At 50.4% G+C, this 20,644-nt stretch overlaps 3 protein-coding genes across 6 annotated transcripts in view; 1 reads left to right on the forward strand and 2 right to left on the reverse strand.

The window, feature by feature from the left end:
• Positions 1-15,271, forward strand: part of SPG11 (SPG11 vesicle trafficking associated, spatacsin) — a gene marked incomplete at its 5' end in the record, with an annotated part of 43,515 nt that extends 28,244 nt beyond the window's left edge. For both annotated transcript variants that reach the window (XM_081337732.1, XM_081337733.1), the window contains 10 exons: positions 706-848; positions 957-1,158; positions 3,262-3,399; positions 4,095-4,228; positions 6,204-6,311; positions 7,443-7,611; positions 8,591-8,679; positions 11,362-11,517; positions 14,197-14,348; positions 14,472-15,271. In XM_081337732.1, the coding sequence (XP_081193858.1) occupies positions 706-848; positions 957-1,158; positions 3,262-3,399; positions 4,095-4,228; positions 6,204-6,311; positions 7,443-7,611; positions 8,591-8,679; positions 11,362-11,517; positions 14,197-14,348; positions 14,472-14,652 (1,472 nt within the window). In that variant the 3' untranslated portion in view covers positions 14,653-15,271. The remainder of the gene's footprint in view (positions 1-705; positions 849-956; positions 1,159-3,261; positions 3,400-4,094; positions 4,229-6,203; positions 6,312-7,442; positions 7,612-8,590; positions 8,680-11,361; positions 11,518-14,196; positions 14,349-14,471) is intronic.
• A 345-nt stretch (positions 15,272-15,616) lies between these two features.
• On the reverse strand, positions 15,617-19,842 carry EIF3J (eukaryotic translation initiation factor 3 subunit J). Of its 2 annotated transcripts, XM_081337735.1 has the most exons (8): positions 19,723-19,842; positions 19,530-19,639; positions 19,334-19,412; positions 19,169-19,260; positions 18,928-19,042; positions 18,522-18,680; positions 16,944-17,017; positions 15,617-16,467 (listed from the first exon to the last, which is right to left on the reverse strand). In XM_081337735.1, exons 1-8 carry the CDS (start codon positions 19,745-19,747, stop codon positions 16,348-16,350), a joined length of 774 nt encoding a protein of 257 aa, XP_081193861.1. In that variant the 5' UTR covers positions 19,748-19,842; the 3' UTR covers positions 15,617-16,347. The 2 variants fall into 2 exon arrangements, with proteins under 2 accessions (XP_081193861.1, XP_081193860.1); XM_081337734.1 differs by having other exon boundaries at positions 19,169-19,412; positions 19,530-19,762.
• A 455-nt stretch (positions 19,843-20,297) lies between these two features.
• CTDSPL2 (CTD small phosphatase like 2) overlaps positions 20,298-20,644 on the reverse strand; it is a 56,037-nt gene continuing 55,690 nt past the window's right edge. For both annotated transcript variants that reach the window (XR_014027682.1, XM_081337366.1), the window contains one exon: positions 20,298-20,465. Coding sequence is in view for 1 of the 2 variants with exons in the window: in XM_081337366.1 (XP_081193492.1) it covers positions 20,448-20,465 (18 nt within the window). In the remaining variant the exon portion in view is untranslated. The remainder of the gene's footprint in view (positions 20,466-20,644) is intronic.

Here is a 20,644-nt window from a genome sequence, read left to right on the forward strand (position 1 = left end):
GGTCAGCGGGGAAGCCGGCAAAGAAGGTTGCAAGTTGTCGGGGTGAGTCTCCCTGACCACTTGGGCATCCTTCCCCAGCCTCTCTGCGCTTGCACCAGGCCGGCCACCCATGGGCCCCTCTGCGCTTTTGCTGAAGCTCCCTTCCCCTGGCACACCCTACCCGATTCTCACAGTGCCTCCCTTGCACGCCCTCCCCCAGGCTCACCATGCCACCTTTGCACCCTTGGGCATCCCAGTGCACCCCCCTCCCCAACCCTTGCTGCCCCTCTCATGTACCCTCACATTCCCCCCCCCCCCACACACACCCAAGCCTTGCCATGCACCCTCCCCCACCCACCGCTTGCAACTCCCTGCGGCTGCCGCTCTGGCTTTGTGGTGAGAAGCCAGCAGGAAGTTTCCTTCCCTAAAGATGGTGGGATTTGGACTGTAGGGATTGCTATCGCAAAGCGGTGCATCCACACTTCACCCTCCCCGCGGTTGTTGTAAGTCAAGGACTTCCTGTACCATTTTCCCCTTCAGAAACAAGTGGAGAGGGATGGTGCCATTCAACAGTTCATTTGCAAGTCTGGAGCTTCTGTTGGCTCAGAGTTTGCAAGTGGGGCAAGTGGGGAGGATGCATCCTAGGCTCTCTCTGAACAGAGCGCAACAAGTCTTGGTCTATTGCTCTGGCTATCTGCTAAGGGATCACCTCGGTTTTCTTCTCAGCCTCCAGCCACGATTCCTGGTCCTCGGTGGGGGGCTCCCCTCCGGACGGTGGAGTTGTTGGCAGCCTGCAGACTTTAGTTGCAGAATGTGTGCACGGTCGGAATTATTGTCGACAGACTCTCTACCTTTACGAACTCTCCAAAGTATGTCACTGGGGCCTGGAATTGGGGAGGGAGGCAAGCAGCCATCATGCGTCAAGTGGGAAGCCAGGGGGTCTGACTCTCCCCCCCCTCCCCCCTGGTGCCCTGCAGGAGCTTGGCTGTTCCTTCAGCGAGATCACTGCCCATGATTCAGAGAAGCTGCTTCGGGCAATTCTGTCCTCGCAACAGCCAGACTGGTACAAGAAGGCCCAGGCCTTCATCACCAACCAGGGGCTGGAGCCGGGGGCTGTGGCTGAGCTCGTGGCAGAGGAAATCACCCGTGAGCTGCTGGTGCCTTCGCAAGGAAGAGGCAGTAAGTTGGGAACACAAAGCTGGGCAAGCAGGTTTGGCTCTGGGAATTTGGCCCACACGTTGTCATTTCACACTTCTGATTGATTGTGATAATTTGACTGGTTTTGATAGGGGTCCCTGCTTGAGTTGGAGGTTGGACTAGAACAGGGCTTTTCAACTTTTTACCCATTGTGCCACTTTTAGGATATGGCAATATCCGAGGACCACCAGTCGCCTAGCAAGGGGTCAAAAACTTGATCAAGCAGCTTTCTTTGGTTTGTTCAAGGCTAGCGCTTATCGCTGCATCGCTTCGCGTTTCTGGGCTGTCTGCCCCAGGCTATTAACTGAGCGGGGGGGGGGGGGAAGAGAGAGGGGAAAAAACAATCCCTCTTCTCTGGTGCTTTTATTTTTCGGCTTGACTTTTCTAAGAGAAGGGAAATGGATGTTTCTTTTGGAGCAGCCTTCCTATTTGTAACAGTTGGTTTCTGGGGCTAGGTTTTCTACCTCTTTCCTATTGTTCCTGCCTGTTTAATATTTCCCAAATATATTTCTTTTCCATGGGTATGTAGATGCTAACTTCTAATTATTGGTTGAATCAATAATCCATCACAGCCATGGAGCAAGTTTCAAATTGACTCCGGAGTTCAGAGATCTTAAACCAGGAGTGGGAACCGTGGCTCTTTTATGACTCGTGGACTTCAACTCCCAGAATTCCTGAGCCAGCATGGAGGAAACTTTGGCTCTTTTATGACTCGTGGACTTCAACTCCCAGAATTCCTGAGCCAGCATGGCTCAGCTTGGAAACCTCTCCCTTTCCCCTCAGCATGGCTGGCTCAGGAATTCTGGGAGTTGAAGTCCGTGAGTCATGAAGGAGCCAAGGTGCCCCGCCCCTGTCTTAAACGGCTGCTCCGTGGGAATTGCATCCCACGAGGGAAGCCGAGCGAGGGATTTACTTTGGAAACGGGTGTTTGTAAGTCTAACAGGCCACAGCTGACGGCTGCTCTTTGCTAAACTCCCCCTGCCCCAAAAAAGCAACGTTGCAAAAAGAGAAACCAGCGAAGGAGCCAAACTAAAGAGAACGCAGCATCTGCCAGGCAATTTTGTCCAAATTGGGCACCCAAAGCAAAGGGAAAAAACTGCTGTGGAGTTTTGAAAAACTGCCAGGACTGCTGTGTCCCTTCCCAAAACAAAGCGCCCCACGCAGCCCAGTCTCATCGCGCACAGCCACCACGAGGCCAGCCACTTACATGTCCAAAATGAAGTACACCACCGTAGCAGGCAGCACCCCCTCCTCTCGCTGCCCCCCTCACCCGTCACAGGAGACCATCGGTGTTCAGAAAGGAGGGGAAAAGACTGTCCGCAGGTGGGTTTGGGGGTTTTTTGGGGTGCTTTCAGATTTCCCTTCTGTTCTGCTTTCTCTCCGGTCCGTTTTCAGGGTGCCTCTGCCTTGCGCTTCCAGAGCAGCGCAGCTGAGCCCGCCATTGTCAGCCAGGCGATTGGCAACTTCCGGTTCCCGTTGCTTTGCTTTGATTTGAAGAACGTGGAAGCCTCATTTCCCCCTCCCGCCCCCTTCCCCGCGAAGGAAAGAGCTGGAATCCCACGCTGATCCTGGCGCTTCTGTTGAGCCCCGAAGAAGCGCCAATGAGAAGAAGCGCCAATCAGCTGGAGCCCGGCGCTGATCCTGGCACTTCTGCTGAGCCTTGACAGCTGTGCAGCTCCAGCCGTCTCTCAGTCCGGCTTGTGCGGTGCTGCCCCCAGTTCAGCTCATTCCCCTCCCATGCTAGGATGATCACGTACCACCTGCCAGGTGCCAGCGTACCGCAGGTGGTACACGTACCACCGGTTGAAAAGCCCTGGACTAGAAGACCTCCAAGGTCCCTTCCAACTTTATTATTCTATGTTGTTTCTATGTTCTGTGATTGTTGCTGTACTGTGTTTGCTCTGCATTTGCCTTTTTAACCTAAGTTCTCTCAGACTGTGACTCATGATCGTTATTTGATTGAACTGTGTCAGGCTGCTGAAGGAATATAATTCCTAGGACTGAACCAGAGGAGAGATGCAACCTGTCCACTTCGCTTGTGAAGAGTTGACTGTGCAATTAAAAGAATACTTATTTTATGTACAGAGCAAAACCCAGCCCTAAACCCTGCTGAGGAGAGCCAGAGGTTCCTGCAACTGGCCAAGCTTTGCCAGGACCACACACTTGTCGGCATGAAACTGCTGGATAAGGTTTCCTCTGTGCCACACGGGGAGCTTGCCTCTAGTAAGTTCATGGTGGATAGAAAAGGGGTCCTTGTGAGGTTGGAATTTAAGGTTAGTTTTATGAGGACTTCTGAGTCTCCACTAAGACTGAAATGCAAAATATGTGTACTTTGGCAAAGATCTCAGGAAGGTCTATTGGCCAGGGGAGCAAGGTTCTCCTTGGCGTCGACGTCATCTGCATATCGTGTCTCTCATTCACTCTTCTTGCACAGTCCCCATTGACACAACGTGGTGTCATGTATTGAAACTCGGCCAGCACGTCCACGAGGATCGAAGCCAAGCAGCTGGTGCCTTCTCCATGGGGGCCCCGGCCGACGTGCTTTTCCTCTGGGCAGCTCTGTCTTGGGAGCCCTGGGCAGTGGGGAGTGTTCTTTAGTGATGTGCTAATGTTTCCCAGAGAGACAAAGTGGCAGAACTAGGAAAAACCTGGACCTCAAAATACCTGGAGCTTTTATTTTTCGTCAGGCAAATGATGACTCAGTGATCTGCTGTCTGTTCGCCCCTCTGAGCAACATTTGCTTCCTCATAGATCCACTTGGCTGAAGTACAACTCCTGACATCCCTTATCATTGTCAACGTTGGCCAAAATTGCTAGGGGTTGTACTTTAGCAGCCTGTAGGAGGATGCCAGGATTTGTGTGTGTGTGTGTGTGTGTGTCACAGGTGTTTGTTCATGGAAGTCCCTCTTCTTCTGTAGCTGTGGAGCTCCTGATTCTGGCCCACAACTGTTTCAGCTTGACTTGCCACATGGAGGGGATTACTCGTGTCCTCCAAGCTGCCCGGCTGCTCACAGATGAACACTTGGCGCCAAATGAAGAGTACGGCCTCGTGGTAGGTAACTCCTCCGAGAACACGGATTGGCGGCAGCTGCTTGGTCCCTTCAGGATTTTAGAATAGGCCGTCATGCAGCAGGAATTTGCCCCTCGCAACCGCCAAGCGTTCTGCGCTGTTAGCTGGAGGCTGCAGCTTCTTTCAGGGCAAAGAGGGTGGCAGGCCAGGGTCCTCCTCTGATCTTAATACCTGCTCATTCTCACTGTCTAAATGGAGAGTGGTACAGGTAGTCCTTGAGTTACAATAGTTCACTTAGTGAGCGTTGGAAGTTTCATCACGGGGAGTGTGTACTTACGACACAGTCCCGAGGTTACGAATGCTGCAGCACCACAGCAGTCTTTCACCCTTACGACCGACCGCAGAGGCACCGCAACACACACACACCCCAGCCGGGTCTCCACAGGCTCTGGGCCTGCCAAGACTCACGCACCTTGCGAAGATCCAGCGAGCTGTCTCCTCTCCAGCCCCTCTGCCACGGCTGCTTTGCCTGCTTTGGTGCTTCAGGCCTTGGGTGCGTTCACAGAGAACAGAGGCTAAAGTACCACGAGGTCACGCGAGATCCCCCACTCCTTTAGGCCTCTGTTCTCTGCGAATTGAGGCCTGGACGAGAACTGCTGCAAAAGGCTTTGCAAACGGGAGGGAGGCTGCGGTCCTTCAGGCCTTCCCTCCATTTGCCTGCAGGGAGATTGTGTCCTCCGGGCGTCTTTGCAAAAAGCCTTTGCCAGCAACAGCGGAGACCGGGGGGGGGGGGGGTCGGCACCTCCTTCCCAGGCTCTGTTCTCAGAGCAAGGGCTTTTTGCAAAGACCATGGGAGCCTGGAGGGAGATTGCCAGCCAAGCAGGGCGCAAGGAGCAGGGATGCTTGCTAGAACTTGGCAGGGGAGAAAGCCAGTGCGGCAGAATCGGGGGAAGCAATTTTGGGGAGCTTGAGGTATCTCAGTGGGGCAGGGGAGTCCTTGGCTGGTCTGAAGCAGGTGGGCTGTTCCCTCACTAGTCCCCCCCCATGGCCTCCCCCCCCCCCGATACCTCGTGCACCTAACGACCCGTCCATTCGATTAGCAAATGTGTGGGCAAAGGCTGGGAGTTTTCACGTTCACTTTACGTGATTCACTCCAACGAATCCTCGGGTTACGAATGTAATTGGCAGGCTTCATTACATTCATAACTCAAGGACTACCTGTCACCACAATTTCTGTTGTTAAGTGCAGTTGTTAAGTTAGTATTTTTATTTTTATTTTATTTTAATTCCATTTATATCCCGCCCTTCTCCGAAGACTCAGGGCGGCTTACAAGCTTAGCAGTAGCCTTCATTCTATGTATATGCCTGCTTATTAGGGCTTTCACACACACACACCCCAAGTGGCATTATTACAAAGTCAGCTTATTGCCCCCAACAATCTGGGTCCTCATTTTACCTACCTCGGAAGGATGGAAGGCTGAGTCAACCTTGAGCCTGGTGGGATGCGAACCTGCACTAATTGCAGGCAGCTGGTGTTACTTAAGGAGGCATTAGCCCACTGCTCCACCAAGGCTCTACACGGTTGTTAAGTGAATCTGGCTCCCCCATTGACTTTGCTTGTCAGAAGGTCGTAAAAGGGGATTGTGTGATCCGGGGGACACGGCGACCGTCATAAATAGGAATCAGTTGCCAACTGTCTTAATTGACCCTGGGGATGCTGCAACAGTCGTGTGAAAAATGGTCATAAGTCACTTTTTTCAGTGCTTTTATCACTGAACGGTCGCTAAAAGAACTGTTGTAAGTTGAGGACCGCCCGTATTGACTGGGACTCCGGGACCCCCTTTCTGAAAGCGACTGGATATCAGGAAGTGGCAGATGCTGCCCAGATGCCCTCACGCTTCACGGAAGGAGCAGAGGTCTTGTGAATGTTTGTCTTCCCCCAACTATGTGCTCGGCAGTCCTGTGGATGGGCATTTCAGCCCATCTTATTCAGTTGACATTTCTCCTCTCCACAAAGGTTCGACTTCTCACTGGCATCGGCAGATACAATGAGATGACCTACATCTTTGACCTGCTACATGAAAAACATTACTTTGAGGTGCTGATGAGGAAGAAGTTGGACCCGGTAGGCCTTACGAACAAGCTCTGCTCTCCCCTCCTCCTTTGGCCTAGGTGCCTCGTGCTCTCCCCTCCCTTTCCCTCAGAGAGAGTCAAGGGGGGGGCCGTGTTGAGTTTCCTCCTGTCCTTCCAGCCGTCTTCCAAAAGCAGAGGAGGAACTTGCAGTCGAGTAGGCTGGCCTTTCTGCCTGGCAGGAATCTAGAGCAGAGACCTTAAAGCAATGCAGCCATCACCAGAAATTAACTTGGACTGTTAAGAACTTCCCTTCCCTTTTACGATCCGGTAGATTGTGCTAATACTTGTATAGGTGACGTCTCTTTGTATCCTAGGCGGATGGGAGGACTCCAGAAGTCCTCTGGAACATCATCTCACTTTCTTCCTGTCATGGGACAGGGGATTACTAGAGAAGAAGAGGGAAATGATGATAATAATGTATTAGATTTGATGCTCTTAGCTGTACAATTCTGGGCAGCAGCCATAACTCTCTCCCCTCCAACCACATCAGTCATTATCTTCCGGCTTTGAGTATGTCTTGGGAGAGCTGGGCCCTGCTCCTCTTAGGATTATCTGTCCAGAGGATTATTCATTTAAAGTTCATTTTAGAGAACAGAAACTCTTGGAAGTTTGGAGAGCAGTATGCCAAACATTAAATGGCAAACGACATGGAAGCCTAAAATATAATCAGAAGTTTAACGTGAAACTCTGAGAAAAACATGAGATGCCATTGATTCACTAATAACCGAGGAAAGTTTTACTGCCCGGCGCTTCCAAGTATTTCAACGTGTGTTGCCTTGAAGGAAGTCGAGGCTTGTTTTTTATCGTTCTAAACGTGGAATATTGAATGTAAGTGAAAGGAAGGGAGATCCTGAAGCAACGTTGGGGAGAAACTTCCTGTTTTAAGAGCACTTCGGCAGTGGAAACCCTGAGTGGGCTCTTGTTCAGTGGACGTGTTCAAGATCGCAGTCACCACTTTGGGACATGCTGGGTCGGAATCGCCTCGAGCCCCCCCACCCCCCTTTTTGGTATTCTGCCATTGTGAAGGACATCTGCTGACCAGTGGAGGGGGCGGCCTGGGCCGCTTGGCTGTGTGGCAGACTGGTAACTGGCGACATACCAGTGTCCCTTCTCTCTCTGGCAGAACGGGACCCTCAAGACAGCCCTGCTGGACTACATCAAGCGTTGCCGGCCGGGAGACAGTGAGAAGCACAACATGATCGCCCTCTGCTTCAGCATGTGCCGGGAGATTGGGGAGAACCACGAGGCTGCGGCCAATGTCCAGCTGAAGCTGATTGAATCCCAGCCGTGGGGTAAGGACTCGCCTGGCCGGGGAGGCCCCTCCGCAGACAGGATGGAGGATGGAGGCTGCCCTCGGGGATCCATCACGCTGGTCTGGTCGGGGGTTTCTCGTACAACTTGTTCTTTGTCTGGCTTCTCCCGAGGAAGCCAAGCGCACCGAGGGCCCAGCTCCTCTTTCTCTTCCCTTCAGGCTGGTATCAGCCAAATGGGCAGCCCTGCTCGGCCACCAAGACCCAGTCAGTCCTCAGAAAGCGGCTCTCTCCTAAGGCCAGCTATGGCCTCTGGGTGCTGCTGAACTAGTCTCCCAGGTGGAAGGTCCAGGGATGAGGATGGTGGGAGTTGCGTTTCAACCAAGAGCCTCCCATGGAGTCAGCTGTGCTGGGCTTCAGTGTCCTCTACAAGCATCTAGAAGCAGATCTGCAAATTCAGCTGCCCAGCAGTAACTCACACAATCACACTTCTAAGCCTATCCAAAATATTGTAGCTTGGACCCAGTGATACCAGAAAAAGGCGGTTGTTGCTTTGATGCCAGTGTTGCCTTGGAGTCTGGTCACATTCAGTAATCCCGTGCCAGCTGTGCCCAGGGGGAGAAGCGGTGAGAAAATGAGGTTGCTTCTGTTGCTGGATTTCAAGGGTGGCTGAGGGAGCAGCCCGCCCTCCCCGGGAGTGTTTCCAAGGAGGCCCCTGCAGGCCTGAGCTTTTCCAGCCAACAGGAGCTCTGTTGTTGTGCTCTGTTAAGCAGGGGCTTCTTCTGACCCCTTCAGCAGGTTCTCATCCAATGAGACGGGGTAGCAGGACCACCCCACCTCACCCCTGCTCCAGTGAGAGAGTGGCCGCCTATGTCCAAAGCAGCTTGGGGGAGGCGGCTGTGGTCATTTGGGCTTGGTGAAATACCTCTGATTCCCTTTTGGGTCACTCCCTTTTTCATTCCACAATCCTGGGTGGGATTGCCACGATGGCCCAGGCTGTCAGCCGCTCTCTCCCTTCTAGAGGAGAGCCTTCGGGACGTGCCAAGCTTGAAGAAGCTCCTGATGAAAGCCCTCACCCTCTTCCTGGATGCTGCAGAGAGCTACTCCAAGGTGAGAGGGAGAATGAGAAGGTGCAGGTGCAGGTGTGTCGCTGGCATCTTGTGGTGGAAATCCGCAGCTGAGGTTGGGGTGACGTTTAGAGACTGGCTAGCTTGAATCCCTGCAGGGGAGGACCTGATGGAGCCCTGAGCTGGCTGAAGTGCTTACCTGGTTGTTCTCAAGAAAGTGCAGTTGGCCTGTCAACACCTGGCATTTTAACAAAGGTGTGCAGACTTTCTATATCCGTCGTACCGTACATCCCAGTTTTCTGCTTTCCCGACACGTCCTCTTTTCTCTGTACTTGGGATTCAGGAAGGACAGAGGAAGTTTCCTTCCTTCATTCTTCCGTTTGCTCCTGCATTATCCACCAAGGCTGCTACTTTTAAGTTAAAAGATGTTCAAATATTTGTCTTTGGGGTTTGTTGATGCAGTTTCCTTCGTATGCAAGGGAATAACGGAATCATGAGAAAGAAACCAGGAGCAGCAACACAACTTACAAATGCAAACACCCCAAATCCTCTCCCTGCCAAAAGTATCAGTGAGTAAATTAGAAAGACCGATGGCATGATGGTTGCACCCCTTTCATTCCTAAAGGATGCCTGCCCTCCCCCACCAGATCCAGAAGCCCCCCCCTCCCCTCTGCTGAGCCACAAAGAGCTGACCCTTCCCCCTCCCCAGCCTTCCTCGGGCGAGCAGAGGTCTTCCCCCTTTCCTCTCTCTAGCTTGCCATTCTCTCCACCTTCCGGAATTCATAGAACAGAATCATAGAATTGGAGGTCATTTAGTCCAACCCCCTTAGATCAAATGGTTGTCCAGTCTCTTCTTGAAAGCCCTCAGATAAGGAGCGTCCACAGCTTCTGGTCAGGCCGTTCCACCGATTAATTGTTCTCACTCTCAGGAAATTTCTCCTTAGCTCCAAGCTGGACCTCTCGCTAATGATGTCCCATCAGGTAGTTTTTGTCCTGCCTTCAGGTGCGTTGGAGAACAGGCTCCCCCCCCCTTCTCTACAACAGCCCCTCACATACCGGAGGACCGCCATCACGTCACGGCTCATCCTTTTCATTAGGCTGGACATACCCGGTTGCTGCAACCGTTCTTCCTAGGTTTTAGCCCCCAGGCCCCTCATTGTCTTTGTTCTTGTTCTCTGCACTCTTTCCAGGCGCTCAGCATCTTTTTCTCAAGAGGAAAATAATAGTTTTCTGCTTAAAACCCGGTCTTGTGCAACCAGAATGATCCCCTCTCTCTCTCTTCAGGTTTCCTTTTCAGCCATTGCCAGATTTTGTTATTATCTGTTTGGCCTACTTTTTTCTAAATTTACAGGTAATCGACTTATAACTAACTGGTTGCTTAGCTGACTCTTCAAAGTTATACTGTCAGGCCTTCCCCCGCACTCACAGGAGCGCGTTTTGTCCGCTGGCAGCAGCCCACATTTATGGCTGTTTGCAGAGCCCTACCGTCATGTAACCGCAGTTTGTAACATTTTTGCTGGAAACACATTTATTTCCAGTTTTGGCAAAAAGCGCCCTATTGTGGACAGCGAGTTCGTTTAACGACCTTGGTCTTCACTTGATGTTTACAACTGCTACATTTGCTTAACAGACACCACAAAAAAAGGTCATGAAGTCGAGTCCAGTCACATGCTTTACAACATCATGATGTACAGCCGTAATCGCAGGGCTGAATTTTGAAAGATTTAAAGGTTTCCCCTATCCAGTTGTGACTGACTCCAGGGGGTGGGGCTCGCTCATCTCCGTTTCTTAGCCAAGGTAGCCAGCGTTGTCCGAAGACGCCTCCATGTCATGTGGCCAGCATCACTATTATGCCAAGGCGCATGGAGCACTGTTACCTTGCCGCCAAAGTGGTACCTCTTTGTCTACCCGCATTTGCACGTTTTCGAATGGCTAGGTGAGCAGGAGCGGGAGCTGCAAACCCAGGCTGCCCTCTTTCCAGTTGCCAAGCCCAGCAGCTCAACGGCTGAGCATTGGGGCCCTCTGGGGCGAAGCTGCTGCCCGTCATTTGTAACCTTTGGGTCTTTCTTGTATGCCAGTTTGGTCTCTCTGCTACTCAGTAAGCCTGGTATACTAGCTTTTCAGTGCATCTTTTTCACGGTCCTTCCGATATTCTTTCAAAGCCTCTTTCTTTTCTTTCTTCTCTTCTTCCTCCTCCTCCTCCTATCCCCCCTCCTCCCCCTCCTCCTCCAGCTTCTTTCTCATATCCTGAAGAGCAGGATTTAAATGATTATGTTTCCTGCCTGTGTGTTACAAAACAACCATATAGCAAGAAGAGTGGAACTCCTTGGTGGGTGTCCTTTCCTGGGAGTGTTTTCCATAGAGAAAGGTAGAACGAAGATGGACAGAGGCATCTGCAAAATTTGAATCCCTCCTTGGAGCATGGAAGAGAGCCTAAGAAATGCTTTCCACCTGTTCTACCATCAGACATTAGACGTGCTTCTCTTACCTTGTTGCTAGCCAAGCTTTGATGCTCCCATTTTTCCCCATATTATGAACTCACACATTTCAGCAAGCCAGTCGCCAGTAATGTCACCTTTGATTTGCCAGGAATCTGGCCCAAATGTTCTTGGAGCTGAAGGGTGGATGTTGATGCCTCCCTTCTGGGAAGAAATGGGACAGGCAGTTGCTCCAGTAGCTCCCTCCTTGCTCTGCCTAGTGCATCTCTGTCTGCTCCCGTCTGCAGGACTTCTGCGTGTGCCAGTCCTTGCGCTGCAGGAAGTTGGCCAGACTCATCACCCTGCAGCTCCACTTCCTGACTACTCACCACAAGACCAAGCTGATCAACCTGAGGCGGAGGAGCTTGCTGCCCTGCATCCTGGCCCTGCCCATGTTCTACCAGGTGAGACAGGCCTTCACCCTCTGGAAGAGATGGGTTGGCTTATTGGTAAAGATATTAGAAGAAAAATGCCAGGAGGGGTACTCTTTCCTGTCACTCTTCTTTGAGGGGGATGGGCAGTTCAGAGAAGCTGAACGAACGGATAAACAGAGCAACCAACCAGGCCTGAGTGTATACAGGTGGTCCTCCTTTACCAACCACTCAAAATCACCACAGTGCTGCACCGGTGGGACTTACATACCGTTCTTGAAGTTCTGGCTGCTGAGCATTCTCACAATCACAGGGCTACAATTTGGGCCCTTGGCAGTGTCCTGTGATCACCATTTGCAACCTTCCCCCAAGCAACGGAGAAGCCAGCAAGGAAGGTCACCGGTCACTCTGAGAAGTCCTGCCAGCCTCCTTGTGCTCGCCCTCCGCTCTCCACCCCAGCCGCCCTGCGCTCACCATGCCTTCTGGTCTTCCTGCGCTTGCTCCGCCTTGGAAGGCCGTGCCCAGCCTCCCCCCGCTCAATTCCTGTGCAGCTTGCACTGGCCCTCCCGACATCTGCCCCCTCCCCCTTTTAGCTGGGACTCCCACGACCGTGCGGGACGGCCAGGATGGTTGTTGCTGTCACACCTTATGACCACCTTGCTGAGCAGTGGCAGTCCTGGTCCCAATTCTGTTGTAACAGGGAGACTAATTATTCTTTAATAGGATTTTTGAATGCAGATCATTTTTGACTTACGATCACAGTTCTGACCATAATTGAGATGCCCAATATTCTGACCTTTTTGCCAGGGTTATTACTGAATCATTGCAGTTATTAAGTGACAACTAACTTAACCCCCCTTGGCTGGAAAGGTGGTAAGTGGTGACCGCGTGATCTGGAACACTGCAGCCATTGAAAATAGATGCCAGTTTTCAAACACCTGAATTTTGACCACGTGACTGTTGAGAGGCTGCAGGTCATAACTACGAGTGCCGGTTGTAAGTCTCTAATTCAGTGTCGTTGGGTCTCCGAATGGTGGCTAAACAAGTGGTTTTAAGCCGAGGACTATCTGTAATCTTGCGTAATGTATAAAACCACCTAAAAATCGAAATTCTGTATTATCTGTGTAAAAAGCAACCAAAGGACACAGCTGTATAATTTTCTAGCCCTGACAGTGAGGAATTGCAAAAACCAGGTAGGATGAAGGAGGTCCAGAAAAGAGGCCAGCTTGCTCTGCGCATCAGAGTCCGTCTCAAGACGAAGCCCGGACTGGGAGTGTGATTAGGATCCCGTCGCAGTTGCCGTTCTGGTGGCCGATCCTGTCGCCATTTCATTCAAAAAATGGGAAGCAGGAAACCCAGCATTCATGGCCAGAGAGTTCTTTGGGGTGATATTTTAGGGGAAAATCAAGCCACAGTTTTTAACTCCAACTAGCCTTTGAAAAAGCAGACTCTTCAAAATATGTAGAAAGTCTCTCAAGGCAGACTTCACAGACACACACACACACACACACACACACACACACACACACAAAGGATTGGTATACAGGTACTCCTCAAGTTGTGACTGTAATGGTTATGTTGGGAAGTCAGGAGGACATAGTTATTCGTGTTAAATGAACGAGCCCCCATCCTGGCTCTCCCCGGCGCATTTTTTAATCAAATGCGTGAGATGTTGAGTGCACATGGGTGAATTGGGTGGAGAAGATAATGCCTGCCTGTGGCCTCCCAAGACCACCTCCCCCTGAGATGCCCCATGCTCCACTTCTTGGGGGTCTCCACAGCCACTTGCTTGGGCCTCCTCCACGCCAGCCTCTGCACCCACCCCTTTCACCGATTGTCACCTTCCAGAGAGCTCCATTCAGAGCCCAGGACGTCGGGGTAGGAAAGGCGGCCAGGCTGCTCCATTGTCGTCCATGTGGCAGAAAAGCACCCATCTTTTTCTGAGATGCTGGCACAGCCCTCTGTTTTTGGCAAAACTCTTCCCTTGCCACACACGCCATCTTTCTTCCAGCAAACATATGCATGCACGCAGCCACATCCTCCCTCTTCCCCTGCTTTCTTTCTGCAAAGGTGCGGCCACGCTCTCCCTCTTTCTCCCACCGAATGCAAGAGGCCGGCAAACTTTTCCCTGATGCCGGAAGAAAAAGGGAGGCTTCATGCCTGCCTTTACAGGGCAGAAGAGGGAGAGTGTGGTGAGGGATGCTCCGCTTTTCTGCCACGTTGGCCAGCAATGGAACAGCTTGCCCTTCTTTCCTACCCCAACGTCCTGAGCTGAAAGATAAGTGAGCAATTGGTGACGGGGTGGGCAGGAGCGTGTGGGACCCGGTGGGCCAGCAAAGGAGGCTCCGTGCCTGTGGGAACCGGTAAGGCTGTGTGTGTGTGTGAATAGGTGGGGTGTGTACATTGCAGCGTCTGCGGTTGGTTCTGGTCGTAAGGGTGAATGACCACAGAGGTGCTGCAACACACTAGCTTTGGGATGGGGTCGTACCTTTGTGCTTACGACTTTGAACCATCGCTAAGTGATCTATTGTAACTCGAGGACTACCTGTGCAAGAAGCTCTTGAGGTTTCCTTCTTTGCTCCCTTAACGTTGCTGTAGTTTTCAATTCCAGGATAAGGTCTGAGGCTTTAACAGGCTTCCTGGCTTTCCTCGGGCCTCAGTGGAGGTTGGGCCCTACCCAACTTCCTCCGAGTCCCTCCCCTCTTTCTCCAGGCAGCCGTGGTGGCCGAGGCGTATGACTTTACCCCGGACTGGTCCGAGGTGCTCCATCAGCAGGTGGTCCTAAAGGGCGACTTCAGCTACCTGGAGGAGTACAAGCAGCAGGGGCTGCTCAAGGCCGGCACCTTTGAAGAGATCGCCCAGAAGTGAGTCTCCTCGGTCAGCCACTTTGGCCCCTTCCATGCAGCTGGGGAGGCAGTTTGCAGCTGACAGGAAGCGATGGGGCAGAAGCCTTTTAGCTGTGTTAACTGGGAGACCTTCTCTTTCAGGTTCAAGCAGCAGGCAGCGAGCGAGTTTGCTGTGAGAAACCTGAAGAAGCTCTTGACCTACTGTGAGGACATTTACGTCTATTACAAGCTGGCCTATGACAACCAGTTCTATGATGTGGTGAACATGCTCCTGAATGACGCCCAGACAGGCTGCTGTCTCAACGATTTGCTGGCCAATTAGCTCATCCTGGCTGGACAAAGTAGAACAGTAACTGGGGCCCTCACAAATTTCAGACAAGCCAGAAAAATAAACTTACATTTTCAATAATCCAGAGGAAAAAGATTACTCAACATAGTGTTTTTCAGATGGTGTGAACTGCATAAAATATTGAGGATTATTAATCTTGGACTTAGCATCAAATATATTGACTTCTGAGGTCAGACTGGAACACAACTGCCATTGGATTAGAACTTCACATTGAAGACCAACTTCCTTGGCTAAAGCTTAGAGATAGTTTTGAATTATCTCATGGCCAAACAGCGCAAAATGTATCTGAATTTGACCTGGGAATATCTCAGAACTATTTTTTCTTTCATGCCAGAAATAGTTTTTCAGATCTGTTTTTGGACCTATTAGAATAGCTTTGCAAATTTGCTATTTTGAATTTCAGCGACTGCAAAACTTGCAAAAATGGGCAACTGTGCTGATAGCAGTATCCTTGGACGTATCAGGAACGTGGGGAAAGCCGGACACTTTAGATATTGGGAAAGGAGGCTAAGCGTGGACCAGTAGCCAAGGCTGGTTAGACATCTTTCCTTCTCCCCTGAGAAGCCACAGCAACAAAGGAGGATTCCCTGTTGCTTTTGCTCCTTCGTTCAGAGCCCTCAGGGGTGGAGTCTGGAAGCCATGCGGTGATTGTGGCTACTGATTACCATCCTGTCCTTAAAAATAGTACAGCTTAGCCACTCGCATGCTTAGAAAAGGAGCCATTATTGGATTTGCTCATTTGAGAAATTGCCTGTTTTTTCTTTGTGGAATCTTTCCAGTCCCTGGCTACTAATGGAGGGCAGCCTCAGAATGAAGAGGGGAAGGTGTGGCCAGAACCGGGCAATCCGCAGGGTCACTTGAGTGGGTTGGGAGAAGAGCCGCCTTCCCTTCTCAGCAATTGTTACTGCCCACGGGAAAAGCACAAGCTGACCAAAGATCTCAGTCCTCACAAGTGATTTTATTAAATTAGTTGCTTTTATAAAACATTTGCAGATGTCATAATTCTGAACATAACAATTTGCCCAACTATTGTAACTGTTGCAGTTTGCTAAGCAGGATTCCTATACATGAAAAAAAACAGTCTTGTGAGATCCACCAAACTGGGTGACAAGAAAGTATCCCAAAGAATCAGCAAAGTGTCAGCTGAACCGCCAGAGAAGGCCCTTCCCCCTCCCAGGGCAAGAAAAACAGCCCCTTTGCTCTTTCAAGCTTGGAAGTCAGGGAAATTTATAGCTATGCCCCTCAAGCCACTGAAAAACCAAATTCTAATAGAAAAGCCATTTTAATACTCCTGCAAACCCATGCATTTGCTGCAAACTGCCTTTGTTTTCTGGGTAGCTTCTTGTAAAAAAGGTACAGTTAAGATTGTTATTACTAACTCTGCTGGTAATACAACTTTGGCCATGTCAAAATTAATGTCCAATTTAGTGCTGCTTCACTGCCATGAAGATACACATTTTTGATATTCCGTTATTTCCTATCATCGAATAAAAAATTGAGCTTCATAATTTTATTCCCTCGGCATCAAGACAGGTATTCCAATGTGTCAAGTTGTGACAGGATAACCAACAGCACAAAGATACTGCACTTTGTTGCATTTGGCAGAATTGAAAGGAGTTGTGCTACAGTTAGGGGAGTTTGGGCAAACCAACAGACGGTAAGAACAGGTCACATGAAGTCTTCAAAGTCTTGTACATAACCACCATAATCTTCCAAGTCATCTTTCATCGTTGCTTTTAGACCTCCACCAGGCACCACACCTTTTTTCTTCTTTTTGGCTTTATTTTGCTGGAAAGAAAAAGGAACAGCTCAGGTTGAAGAACACAACTGGACCTCGCCAATCCTGGGCTAGAAAAGGGAAAGTAAGCATTGGTTCCCTTACAAACTACATGAAGTTACTACTGTGCTAGTTTTCCTCCCAGGAAACCCAAGGTTGATGAAAACTGAAATCCAGACCGTGCGGAAGCTATCAAATCAAGAGAAAATGTTTATTCTGACGTGCGGTATTCTCTACCCGATGGGAGTATTTACTTTCGTCAGGACCGTGATCAAAGTTTATAAACTGCCCTGTAGACAAAAGCCGCTTGTTCAGTGGTGGAAAGTCTAAGAGCAGGAGATGTTTTCGTGGAGCCAGCTGAAGGAAGCCACACTAGCTGCCAGGTGCCTTCCTGCACAGGCCACTGATCTCTCCCCCCCCACCCCACCCCCCAAGGTCAAGCTCAGCAGAATATCACAATGGAAGAGCCCTCCCACCCCTGACCCACCTTCTCCTGCTTTTGCTTCTCGCTGCACAGCACCGTCAAGGAATTGGTGATCTTTTTCAAGTCATCGACTTCCACTAAAGAAGGAACAAGGAGGGGTTATTTACAGCTTGCTTTTTCTGCCCCAAAAAGAAGGGTGGCAAAGGAATTTTATGGCACAAGAAAACCTCTGGGATTCCTGGAAAAATATTTTAGGGAAAACTAAGCTGGTAGTTTATGGGTAGGCAAAAGACCCCACAGAGGTGGGAGAAGGTCCTATCCAGGTTATGTCCTCGAGCCCAGAACCGAGAGAGTCCAAGCAAGCGCTCAGCCCTACTACGAGCAGCCTGCCTTCCTTCATTGAAAACATAAGCCAAAGATTGCCTCTGTACTGTCCACTGACTTGTTCCAAATGTCATAGCAGCCTCTAAGTGCCCAAAATGAGTCTTTACTCAAAAGCCCCTAACCCTCCCCAGCCCCCCACAGGCAATCTTCCTCAGATGACCTGAGGCCAGCCAGCCCCCAGGAGACCCCGATGAGGCCACTGCCTGCGTGTGCAGCTCCTCCCCGTGCCTGGCCTGGCACCTTCCAGCCTCCCTGTGGGAGATGTTCCAAAACCAGAACAGGAAGACAAAATGCCCTCCTGGCCAGGTTTCTTCTCAAAAGTATCTGCTAAGAGATCGCACTGATTTACCTTGCATACATTTGCAAAATATTAAGTGCTAACATGAATATTCATTTAACTGAGTACCGGTGTGCGCCTTCTTTCCCCAACATTTAAAAATATCCGATAGACTTGATGGAAATATTTTAGAAATAAAACTGTCTACAACACATTTAACATCTGCTATCAAACTGAAGTTACTGTAGTCGATAAAGCAACAAGGAGAAATGAATAATTTGTGTGAATGTCCATATATGGTACCAATAGTTAACTGCTTCAGTTCTGTTGTAATAAAGTCAGCATTGGCTAACATGTTAAAAAATGGAAGGCTACCAACCGCTCTTTGTTTCCCAACAAAAAACAAGTAAGGCCATTCTGGCTTCTGTGTAGCTTTATAATACATTAAAAAAAACCTTCCCTTAAAGGTGTATATTAAATTGGATAAGATTTTCTTCTCTTCAGTGAATTATATTACAGAAATTTTTAACAGTTATTAGAAATTATTTTAACTTTATGAAATGGTCTGGCTATATCTTCATAGAAGAATATAGTAGCTGCTTAATGCTTTAAAATTGTAAGCGAGCCAAATGGACAGAAACATTAAGTGTATGAACTATTTAGGAAAATGAAGATTTTTCTCCTCAAATGATCCTGAATTAAGGAGGTAATGTATTTTTAGATATTTCTCAGAAACACAGAATGTATTGGGAATCACCCAGGTGCCTTTCTTGTAAGATAAATGATCTGATAAGCAGAAAAGAAAAAAAAAAGCTGGCAGCAGCATTAAAACAGAACATAAGACATTACAAAAACTTTTCTAGATTGAATTAATAAATAATAAATTCAATCCTATTCGCCTAGTCTACTTCACTGGAAAACGTCTGTTATTTCCAAGCTAAGTAGGGTGCAAACAATAGTATTTCACTAAATGTACTTACATGAAATGCATATATCTCGAACTAATGTTTCCAAAAATCCAGCATAATACAGCGATTTCTCATACTGTGTTATTTTTTCTTTTAACAATTTTCCAAATTCCGTAAAATCATCTTTTGATGATGGATTCACAGTATCTATTCCACATATGTTATTTACACCTGTAAGAAAGGAACAATGCATAGAAAGGGCTGCTCAAGCACATAACATAAATCTGCTGACAACACCCGTGTCCCTGAAAGGAAAAAAAAACATTCCCAAACAGGGAGGTAGGACTGAGGACTCCCGGACATTCTGAAAAATGATCGAGGACCTCAAAGCAAGTTAGAGAGAGGTGGACAAGTCGTTGGCCCTTTCAACAGAAATGCATGTCCGAAATCAAGGAAAGTCGAGAGGCTTCACACTCACCAAAGGTTTCTTTTGCTAACTCCAGGTCTGCCTCTTCTTGCAATTTCTGCAATCGGAGCTTGTCCGCTAACTGCTCTTCCGGCGTCAGTTCTTGGGATTCTTCCGAGGCCTCCAACTGAAAAGGACAGAAAGCAGAAATGCCACCTGCGTCCGCCCAGGCGCCGGCCGGCCGCAGCCCGAAGGCCCCGCGGCGAGACTGCAGGCCGTCCCCGCTGGCCTCGGGGAAGGAGGGGGGGCTCACCCTTTTCTTAACCTCCTCCTGCTTTTTCCGCTGCAGCTTTTCCCGCTCCTTTATTTTTTCTGCTACTTTCTTCTTTTCGGAAACTTTGGCTTCTGCGGACAGGCACAAGGTTAGCGGCGGGCTCGCGGCGCGGGGCTCCCGCGGACCCGCCGCCCGGCCGCTCACCTGGCTTGGCCTCGGCCTCCTTCTCCGCCGCCGCCTCCTCCTCCTGCTGCTGCTCCTCCTCCTCGTCGTCCCAGTTGTCCTGCCCGGGGCAGAGCAGAAGCGCCGGTCACCCGCCGGGAGCCCTCCGCCTGCCCGGCCGCCCGACCGCCTCCCCCAACGGACCGGGCCACGGCCCCGCGCCCCCCCTCCCGGCCACCTTGACGTCGTCGTCCTCGTCCTCGCCGGCCCAGCGGTCCATGGCCGCCACGGCGGGAGTGGGCCGGAGGCGTCCGGCCAGCGGGTCCGGCGCCTCGAAGGTGTCCGCGTCTGCGGGGACAGAGAAAGGGTCAGCGGAGCGGCCGGGCCGGCGGGGGGCAGGGAGGGGGCGGCGACGGGGCCGCCGGACCTACCCCAGGAGTCCGCCTCGGCCGCCATCTTGCCCGCCGCCCTCTCGCTCGCGGCTCGCCCAGGCAAGCAGGCACCGCGCGAGGCACGACGGGACTTCCGCCCCAACGCGCTTCCGGCTTCCGTCGACGCCCCCGGAAAAGGCGGGGCGGGAGCTGCGGGAACCCGCCCCCATCGTCCCCCGCGGCGCGCCGGGCCTGTCGGGAAGCCGAGGCTCTCGGGGAGCGGCCTTCCCCGCCGCGCCGCTCCGGCCGCGTTTCCAGGCGGGCGGCTGACTGACCAGCCAGCGCCGGCCTCCCCTTTAAAGCTGCCCCGATTCCTTTCGAATGTTTTGCTTGCCGCAAACTGGGCTCACAAGGAGGCCGTTAATGGTCTCCTCCAGCGCATCTCCACCCCAAATTATATCAAAGTACAACAATTATACTTCTGCATCAGTATACGACGCTTGTTTGTAGAACTCAGAGCTTACGCACAATTCCTCTTGTGTCCAATATTCTACGACCGAGTCATCATTTATTAAACAATTTTACATTTCCACTGAAAAGGGACACTGGAAATTAAAAACCAGACTTGCACCAAATTACAAAATGATAGTTTAATAAGTATTTACAGAGCAGCCTGCAGCGGTTGATTTGGTTGTCCTAAATAGGATTAAGTTACCCATATTACCAATCATTTAGAGACTGTCAAACCTCACGTTCCTTTTTTTTCTCTTCAGTGATCAGTGTTGTTATTTGCAGTGTTCCACCTTAACAAAAAGCAGTGGGTTTATTAGTTTTTTTCATGAAAACGCATGTTTGCTTTAAAAAGTTTCTCTAAAAAGGTGCTGTACAATTGCCTTGAAATAACAAGAGAAATGTCCATTGCGTTATTCAAGGTGAGGACTGCTGTTCAATTTACTGGTTAGTGGATTTGCAGAAAATAATC

The sequence above is a fragment of the Vipera berus genome (assembly GCF_964194415.1).
Source record: "Vipera berus genome assembly, chromosome: 12".
NCBI lineage: Eukaryota > Metazoa > Chordata > Lepidosauria > Squamata > Viperidae > Vipera > Vipera berus.

Excerpts from the sequence above, each read along its gene's own strand:
- EIF3J (XM_081337734.1), bottom strand. The coding sequence starts at position 19,747 with ATGGCGGCCGAGGCGGACTCCTGGGGTAGGTCCGGCGGCCCCGTCGCC. Across the intron at positions 19,413-19,529 it reads ACGAGGACGACGACGTCAAG|GACAACTGGGACGACGAGGA; the intron begins GTGGCCGGGAGG and ends TGCCCCGGGCAG. Across the intron at positions 16,468-16,943 it reads AGAAGCAAAAGCAGGAGAAG|CAAAATAAAGCCAAAAAGAA; the intron begins GTGGGTCAGGGG and ends TTTTCTTTCCAG.